Genomic DNA, 10000 nt, shown 5'->3' on the forward strand with positions numbered 1-10000 from the left:
ATGCCCACTGTGAGTTTACTTGTTTAATTGTTTTTACACATAGATGGCTACACTTGTACTAAGTCAGCGTGAGTCAATTACGAGTGCTGCTTGTTTCTCCCGTTCACTCTTTTCATTGATTTACGAAAATATTTTACGTTATCTTATTTTCCTGTTACTAATGTTTATAACATTATAATAATTATAATGCTTATAATAAAATATAACATCATCATAGCACTAGTAAAAAATATGTTTTTCCCGCCAATTCAATGAAAGGTGACATCAGGTAACATCACAAGATCTACTAATTTACTCCTATGTGACTTAGCACTAGCAGAGCCATCTATGTGCATAGATATTTCACAAAAAAAAAAAAAAAAAAAAATAAGCAGAGCATTTTCCCCCTTTTTTATTCATTTTCCCCGGCAGCAATGGGTTAAATATTACATTATTTTGCAACTACAAATATGGAACACATGGGGAATTTTATTTTAAAGCTGTGAACTAGAGTCAGATTACAACATCAATATCAAAAGAGTTTAACTTTGGTTGCCTAAAGAGTTAAATATATGCCACAATTGTCATAAAAACCCTGATATCAGAATATCTCAACATGAAATGAATAAATATTTCTTATGTAAACTCAATGCTGATGGGCATGTCGTGTATGTACGTGCTATGCCCACTGTGAATTACTTGTTTTTTTACACATAGATGGCTACACTTGTACCAAATCACCAATGAGCCAGTTACGAGTACTGCCTGTCTCGCCCCTTTACCCTTTCCTTTGATTTACGAAAATATTTTTACGTTTGTTGTTCTTATTTTGCTGTTACTAATGTTTATAACATTATAGTAATTATAACGTTTATAGTAAAAATTTACACCATCGATATTCATAGCACTAGTAAAATATACATTAAGGAAAGGTAAAATCAGGTAATGCTAAGCAATAGCAGGGCCATCTATGTGCAGAAACATTTCACAAAAAATATAAAAAATGAGCACAACATTTTCCCCATTTTTTATTCATTTTCCCTGGCAGCATTGGTTTCATATTTATTACATATGCTTTTATATATATATATACAAATATATATATATAAATATATAAATATATATATATATATATATTTACATGAGAGTGCTTCAAATACTTTGTGGAAAAAGGACGGTATAAAAAAATGGTTACATTTATGTTTACTTTTCAACATATGCTCCATGAAGGTCAATACACTTCTATAAACATTAATACCAACCTTTAAGTCCGTCTGAGTAAAACTGAGGGGTTTGTGATCTGAACCATGTCAGAGCATTTTTTTTTTTTTTTTTACACTTTCAACCGATGAAAATTTGGTACCTTTAAATCATTTTTTGAAGTTTGGAAACAAAAAGAAGTCAGATTGGGCTAAATTGGGATGTCAGACAATTTCCATAGCACAGCTCTTGTCTACCGAGCACCATGAGCGGGTGCATTGTTATGGTGGAAAATAACACGTTGATGCAGGTTTCGAATTGATGCAGTTTTTGGAGACATTTTTTTCAAAACGCATTCATAATCAGCAGATGTAATTATTTTCTTGTTCTTGAGGAAGTTGATCAACAAAATCTCCTTTGCATCCCAGAAGACAGTGTCTATGACCTTTCCTCTTGAACACTCATATTTTGCTTTGATTGGTTGACTTCCATCCCTGGGTAGCCACTGCTTTGATAGAATTTTATCCTCAAAATTGTACTGGTAGAGCCATATTTCATCCCGTCACAATTCTCTTCAGAAAAACTTCAAAGTCCTCACCCCACTTGTTCAAAATTTCCGTTGAAAGATCTACCTTTGATTGCTGCTGATCTGGGCATAACAGCCTAGGAAACCATCGATCAGAATGCTTGCTTAGCCCCAAATTCTCCACCAGAATTGTGTGTGCAGAACCCATAGAGATGTTCAGTGTGTCTGCTACTAATTTGGTGGTTATTTATGTAGTTTTACAATCATGTCGTGAACAGTATCAATGTTTTCCTCACAAATTGATGTTGATGGCCTCCCCACTGCAGGACTCCTCTTCAATTTAATTTCTTCCACTTCTGAACCAAGTTAGTAAGTTGTTGATTTCTTTGGGGCATTGTCACCATAAACTTGTTTATAACCTGCCTATTCTCCCGAGTGTCACCATGAATTTAATATTTGTCCTGGCCTCGATTTTATTGGATTCCATGTTGCTTGAATGGTGCCTGAATTCCAACTGGTGGCAATGCATTATTACCTGCATTTAAGAGTTCATTTTTGAACACGTTATACCACATTGGTACAAGAATGTCCAAGTGCATTAAAATCAAAATCCTTCCAGATAATTTTTAGTTATGGACTTTTTCCACAAACTTTTTGAAGCCCCTCATATATATATATATATATATATATATATATATATATAATAAATTTCACAAATTACAATGATTCTTTTTGAAAGTTGTAAAGGATAAAAAAAAAAATGCACCACTTTTGAAGTGTGTTTTGGCTCAGGGCAGTACTGAGGATATGAACATGACATTAAATTGGGAGCTTTAGTGCTGAGACTGACTCTGGGTAGCCTAAGGCAAATGTAACCATTTTACAATTCCTATTCACCAAAGTCCTGGTTAATCACACAATGTTTACCGAGTCATACTGCCCAAGATCATGGAAGGCCTGTCAAAAGTTAGCAAGATTTTTCCTTTAACTTTTTTCATGATACATGAGACAAATGCAGTGTCTACAAATACATTTACTACTGTTTAGGGAATTTCCTTCAGCTCCACCACCTCTATAATCTCCTCGTTTATATTCATACACAAGAAGTGACCGTGACAACTAATTCAACTTTCGTGCTCTATTGCCACTTGAAATGGCAATGAAATATTCACTTACTGGTGCATAACACTGAGCCTGTCTAATGCCTAAAGCCAAAATGTACAAGCATGTTGAAGAAAAACATGCTTGTTTCTGAGGATGGAGGGACAAACAAACTGAGGGTTTTGTGGCTCTTAAATTACTGAACACCAATATTTTATTTGTCTACCCTACCCAGCAGACATATTTTATAAATACCAACAAGGAAAATGATTTTATCTTGGATAGCTAATAATATGATATTTCCTTTACATGAAATGGTCCTATTAAAAATGGTTAATCTCATGTGTATGTGTTTACAAACATATTAATCTTCTCAAAAATTAAAACCAGCATGACCAGATCCTCCCTCGCTCTCCATGTTCGGAGTGTGAAAAAAATTAAATGGCTTCAGAAATTCTTGCCATAAATTTATTTTACACATGTGCTTCTATAATTCTCAAAATTGAACAAATATATTGCATTCATTCTATAGCTATATGGATATAATTTTGTAGTGATACTGCCATCATGTTTCTCCATTTCCTCTCAATCAGATTTACCCCCTTGCTACGCAAAGAGTCATCAAACTGAAGAATATATTTTAAGTAATGCAAGATAAAAATACAATCTGTGGGCAGTACCATTGACTGTTAAAAAAAAAAAAAAAAATCTTTTTAAGAGTTCACGCTCCCCGTCAAGTCCCCTATGGGGAGTCGAGGTTAAAATGATATATGAGGCAAAACACAATTATACACTCTATAACATGCAAAAATAAGTTGATTAGTAATATAACACTGTCATCTTTTTATGATCAAATGACTGGAGCAAGGTAGGCCTCAGCTGGGGCGGTCCACTTAAGAGGAGACTGGTGATTAAATGAAAAATTTGTCAAAAAAAAAAGACTATTGCGATTAAACAAACAAAACTTAATAGGCAAATAATACATGAGACTGCTCTTCATTTCCATCGGTGTAGACATATTACATAATGATATCATGGCATCATTTACTATTTTCATTGTAGTGGACTTAATATTTGATCAATATGAATGAAATTTTGTCTGCATATAGTATGAACTTCTCAAACTTTTTGCATACTCCTTTGTGGCTAAGCACTAGCAGAGCCATCAGTGTGCAGAGACATTTCACAAAAATAGAGAAAATGAGCTCCGCAGTTTCCCCATTTTTTATTCATTTTCCCCGGTTGAGCCGAGTGGTATGTGACACCCTCCACACTCTGCTTTTTGACATCTATTTGACATCTCTCATCCTCCCTTTCCTATTCCTTCTCTCTAGCTGAGTGGACTGTTGCCATATCCTGATACCATGTGTTGGTCTCTTACTTTCGTCTAGATTACAAGGGAACTGGAGCAGATTTTCACTACACTTACACTTCTTTGGCTTCTAGAGCCTCCCTCTGCCCTGAGGAGCACATGTTTAGAGAACATGTTTAGCAATGAATTAGAAATTGTGTAAGGTTGACCAGTCTCCCCTCAAGGATTAAACTGCAAACTTCAGAGATTATGAAAATGCAATGAAGACATTACCTTATTCTGAAATATATACAACAACCATCAGTTTTCAACATCACAAATAAACAAAAATAAATGAACAAATAAAAAAGAGAAAGAATCTGATATTTAAGAACATATTTTGAAAATGATACCAAAGCTAACACATCATTCAGCTGATCATTAAATCATTGAAGTACAATACAGTGCATCAATAAGCCTTTACTAAACATTATGCATAAATGAATATTCATTTATAACAGAAGCTTGATCTCTCATGCAAAGTATGTACAGATAAAACAAAATAGAGAATGACAACAAAGTTCACTAAAAACTAAAATTACCATACCAAAAATAACAAGTCAATTCAGCACTACTTCCTTGAAAGCAGGAGACTTCGGAAAGACCTAATTGAAAATATAAAATTAAAAATGAGATAAGGAGAAATTGGACTAGAAAACACTTAAAAATACACTTAGTTGCTATTTCATAAATATCTCCAGGAAAACAACCTGCAACTATCCAAAATTCACATTTAAAAAAAGAAAAGCAGAGTAAAAAATTCAGGGGATCTTGCCACATATACAAAGATAGCTATTTGTATGTACATTCAGGGGATCCTGCCACATATACAAAGATAGCTATTTATCTGTACAGTGCATATACTCTATGAGATAGCTCCATTTACTTTCATTTGATACAAAGACTGATGACTGGCCTTCCTTGATTTTTATAACTCTGACCCAGGTTGGGAAAAAAAGAACGAAAGAAAGAAAGAAAGAAAGAAAGAAAGAAAAATCTTGTGTTTATTTTGTATACTTTCCTTTCATAATTCAAAAAATCAATATGAAGTGGATGACTTTTGAAAAGGGCAAACTAAAACATAATGTCTTTGTATGCTGCTGCTCATACGGTATACACAATTAACCCACTCACAATAAGATTTCTCAATGCCATTAGAAGCTATGCACCAGCCTTAGAAGCACAAAAAAATAACATGTACCTCACTCCCTACACTTTTGGCCACATCATATGCAGTTTTTTTAGGAACTGAGGCTAAGAGCCTACTTCTCACTGACCATAATGAGCACCATATAAGCATATAACTCTTTAGTGCACACAACTTAAAGCATGCTTGAAATGTGGCATGGCTACTTGCTAAGTAGCATTTGGTCCAGTTTGCTATGATGTTATTAAATGTAAACCAGCAATGAGTGGGTTAATTAAAGGGACAAAAGTCATAGACGTGAGTGGGGGATGCAGCAGTTTTGGAATAAGAGCAAATGTAAAATAAAAGGGATTTTCTCTAAACTCTTGCACCACAGGTGTTTCTTATGTTCTTGCTGGGTTTAGTACAACTTCTCTTGCATCTGACCATAACCAATAGGCACACAAAGATAAGGGATGGCTTAAGGCAGCAGCTACCTCTTGTCATCTCATAGGAATGGCATGCCAGTCTGTTTGAGGTACCCATACCCCATAGGGGTATGGAAACAAAATGCTAGGGATATGGAAATTGATTAATGGTTATTTGTATTCATTCAGTGTATTAATTTTTACATGGAAGAGTGTTAGATTATTCACTAGCACTGTTATTTCATATTTTAAAACCAGATTCAAGTGCTACCCTAGACATTCAAGGACAAAATAAAAATAAACAGTTAATGATCTTTCTAAAATATTTTGGCCTTTATCAAAATAAGCAGTTGTATCACCTTTGCTCCATTGCTTTGGAAAACATTTAAGTAATATTGTAAAACTATGAGGGATAAACATTCATCCAACTACTGGTGATGATTATTTTCAAGTAAAAAAAAAAAAAGACTATTGTGTTTGAGGATTAATGCACCTACCATGATTGATGGAAAGAAAAAGAGAATATTCAACAAAAGATGGCAATACATGAAGGAAATAAGTAAATGTAAAATGCAGATTACTCCCACAATATTTATATTCTAATATATCTATGTATCTACCTATGTATCTGTGTATCTATGTATCAATCTATCTATCTTTGTGTGTCTGTGAGTGTGTGTGTGTGTCTGTGAGTGTGTGTGTGTGTGTGTGTGTGTGTGTGTGTGTGTGTGTGTGTGTGTGTGTGTGTGTGTGTGTGTGTGTGTGTGTGTGTGTGTGTGTGTGTGTGTGTGTGTGTGTGTGTGTGTGTGTGTGTGTGTGTGTGTGTGTGTGTGTGTGTGTGTGTGTGTGTGTGTGTGTGTGTGTGTCTGTGTTTTGAAAGTAAAGATGGTGACTGTAATGGTGTCACTTCTTCATCTTCATGACATCTTCATAACCTCATTTCCTCATCTTCATAACGTCATTTCATCTTTATGATGTCACTTCATCTTCATGACATCACACACATATACGTGCACACACACGTAAACATGCGTACACACACATACACACATGTGCACACACATACACACACATGCACATGCGCACACATACGTACATACACACACACACACACATGTACTCACACTCACACACAGAGTAAGTCATGTCACTTTACAGCTGCAATCTTATTTCCACATAGGAGTAAATGACATCACATATGGAAGTGATGTCAGCACACAGGCAATGATGTGATTGGTCACATTATGTGACATGTGAACCACGCTGCTGTGACCTCATTAGTTACTGTTGCTTCCACGTTTCCCGCCAGGTTGAAGCGCAGGAAATTTCCCATATATATAGAGGTGCTTGCACCTCATTCATTACTTGTTCTTCCACCTTTTTTAACCTCTCCTTCGAGGAGAGTGGGGATGTGTGGCTCCCCAGTAGGGCGGAGGACAACAATGACCCCTGCTTCAATGTGTCCAGTTCAAATGAGGAACTGGACTACATGTCTCAGGTGGACACTACTCTCAATAGCAACGAACCTCTCTCCAGCGTGGTATGAACCTCTCTCCAGCATGGTAGACAAGATGCAACAAAGGAATGCTCCAGGGAGCAAGAAGTTTGTTCGGAGATGTCACGGATTTTGAGGCGATCCTGGTGTCAGGGTGACAATGGATATGTCGAACACGCTCTTGAAGATCTTCTGCTGTTTCTTCACCAAAGATCTTGATCTCACTGGCCAAGAGACCAACTGGTAAGTTCCATTATTGGTTATACCAGTTATTTGTGAATAATTGGTATACATCACCAAGTCTTTTTCATGTGTTGCAGTCACGAAGGACTAATGTGATAGGGACAGCACAGCTGAACAGGAAGTTCATGCTCAAGGATCTCACAGTGAGGAGGAAGGGTGATGTTGATTACTGCAGTAGCAAGATGGGGATGCTGTTCTTTATGTTGAAGGACTGCAACACTGTCACCATACTGTTAACAGTTCATCCCACTGCAATGGATGGGGATAAGCTGTTGGTAGTAAAAGATTACAACATCAGCATGCAGGGTGTCGATGTTGATAAGATGGCCAGTTATTATCCAATGACTTGCTGCTCCAAGGTCTGGTACAGGAAAGTCTTCTTTTTCCTCTATGACATGGCTATTGTCAATGCCTGGGCAGTCTATTGTGCCTTGGGATTGGAGGAATCTCAGAAGGACTTCGAAAGTTGACCTCACCTCTGAGCTCTTGGGGCTATTCAGAAGGGGCCAACTCAATGAGAAACAGAGCTGCAGCAAGACTATCCACTGCAGTAAAGCATGCTCTTCACAATTGATGACAAATCGTTTCGAAGATCCAGCAGGAGGATGTTATGTCCGGTTTGCTCCAGACAGGGTCATCATCACAGTAGCAGGAGTTATTGTGTTGATTGTGATGTCAGACTATTTCTTGCTTTGAGGCAAGGCATGCTGCTTTGTAATGTTTGCAAGCAATTTTTTTTTTTATTTTTTTTTTAACAAAAACTCTGATTTACCCTCATATATTGGCAAATATATTACTGACAGTAACAGACATGGCATAACAAGAGAGTCTGGACTCTATACTAAAACTTTCAACAACTGCAACACTGTTGAGATTGTATTTTAGTTTACAAACACGCAAAACATCATATTTGGTTCTCAAACGCATAAACTTCAATATAATCCCAAGGCTATAAATGGGGTGTAAAACCGGAGCTTATGCTCTGATTTGGTCGCTCACAGTGGGCAGCACTAACAGGGGTCCTCAGCAGCAGCCACTCGCCGTTATATTTGCCACTCGGAAAGTAGGGTGTATAGCACTCTAAAGGACCTGTTGCTAGTAGGTTAATTATGGGAAATTTACAAAAATCTCTTTATAAGGCAGTATATATATCAAACAAAAAATTTAGAGTTGTTGTGGAATGATGTAAAGATGTCACTATGTATAGTGTTTCTGTTCACATACAGTACAGCCACCATTATTGCCTGATGTGTTCTAAGTTTTAACTCCTATATATTTCATTCCCTGGCACACTGCATACCCTTATAATGATAAAAGAACAACATTACTTTCCTTACCTTTGCATCATCTTGGTCAGGATTCAGTGCATAGTATGTAAAGAGAAAATTGAAATTTGCAGGCTGTGGAAATTTAGGAGACTCTCCAAATCCTCCATACTGGGGTTCGTAAGATCTTGATAGCTGAGCATAGCATCTGTAAAATGTGAAATATATATAATGAACCACTCTAAAAACAGATTCAGCACAGAGAGAGAGAGAGAGAGAGAGAGAGAGAGAGAGAGAGAGTGAGAGTGAGAGAGAGAGAGAGAGAGAGAGAGAGAGAGAGAGAGAGAGAGAGAGAGAGAGAGAGAGAGAGAGAGAGAGAGAGAGAGAGAGAGAGAGAGAGAGAGGGGAGGGAGAGGGAGGCAGGGATTAGAAGATAGTGAGACTAGATGAATTGACCATCTTCCATGTATATCTGTTCTTACCTGGCAATTGCCTCCTCTCCTGGCAAATCTGATTGTGCAGATAGAGATAAACGAGATGTACGGTCCAGCACTTCCATAATCTTCTTTCCTGATTCTTTGAATTTCCCTTCATCTTCTTTCCACTGAAAAGAAAAAAAAAATAATAAGACAAAAGAATAACCTGTACCTTTATGATACATAATCATAGCTTAGAAAAATAAAATTACAAAGGATCTAAAAACTCATATTCTGCATAAATATTTAAAATATCATCACTAACCAACTACTGCCAATTAATACTTTAAGATATAGTAGAAAGTCTACAGCTTCAGCCACTCTTACTATATGACTGTAACACACAAACAGATATACAGGTTTTTATATTCTGATATTCTTTAGAGAAATAGAATACCAAACAAATATACAGATAGTCCACAGTCTGGATCTGAGAGCAGGAGTGTAAGCCAAGGGTGTGGCAGGAAAAAAATAATAACTTCGAGGACAAAAATATTCAATGCATAACAGTAAATGTAGATAATTTGAAAAAAATAAATAATAAATAAATAAATAAATAAAACAATAATATGCACACACACACACAAAGGGATAGATGTGTGTGCGTGTGCGTGTGTGTGTGTGTGTGTGTGTGTGTGTGTGTGTGTGTGTGTGTGTGTGTGTGTGTGTGTGTGTGTGTGTGTATGTGTATGTGTATGTGTATGTGTATGTGTGTGTGTGTGTGTGTGTGTGTGTATGTGTGTGTGTGTGTATGTGTGTGTGTGTGTGTGTGTGTGTGTGTGTGTGTGTGTGTGTGTGTGTGTGTGTGTG

The 10000-nt window shown here is 36.5% G+C and overlaps 1 protein-coding gene across 5 annotated transcripts in view; it reads right to left on the reverse strand.

The window, feature by feature from the left end:
• LOC125039903 (spermatogenesis-associated protein 20-like) overlaps positions 1-10000 on the reverse strand; it is a 54996-nt gene that overhangs the window by 25459 nt on the left and 19537 nt on the right. For all 5 annotated transcript variants that reach the window (XM_047634268.1, XM_047634269.1, XM_047634265.1 and 2 more), the window contains 2 exons: positions 9197-9318; positions 8787-8922 (listed from right to left, as the gene is read on the reverse strand). In XM_047634268.1, coding sequence (XP_047490224.1) covers positions 8787-8922; positions 9197-9318 — 258 coding nt within the window. The remainder of the gene's footprint in view (positions 1-8786; positions 8923-9196; positions 9319-10000) is intronic.

Source organism: Penaeus chinensis, chromosome 28 (genome assembly GCF_019202785.1).
Source record: "Penaeus chinensis breed Huanghai No. 1 chromosome 28, ASM1920278v2, whole genome shotgun sequence".
Lineage (NCBI taxonomy): Eukaryota > Metazoa > Arthropoda > Malacostraca > Decapoda > Penaeidae > Penaeus > Penaeus chinensis.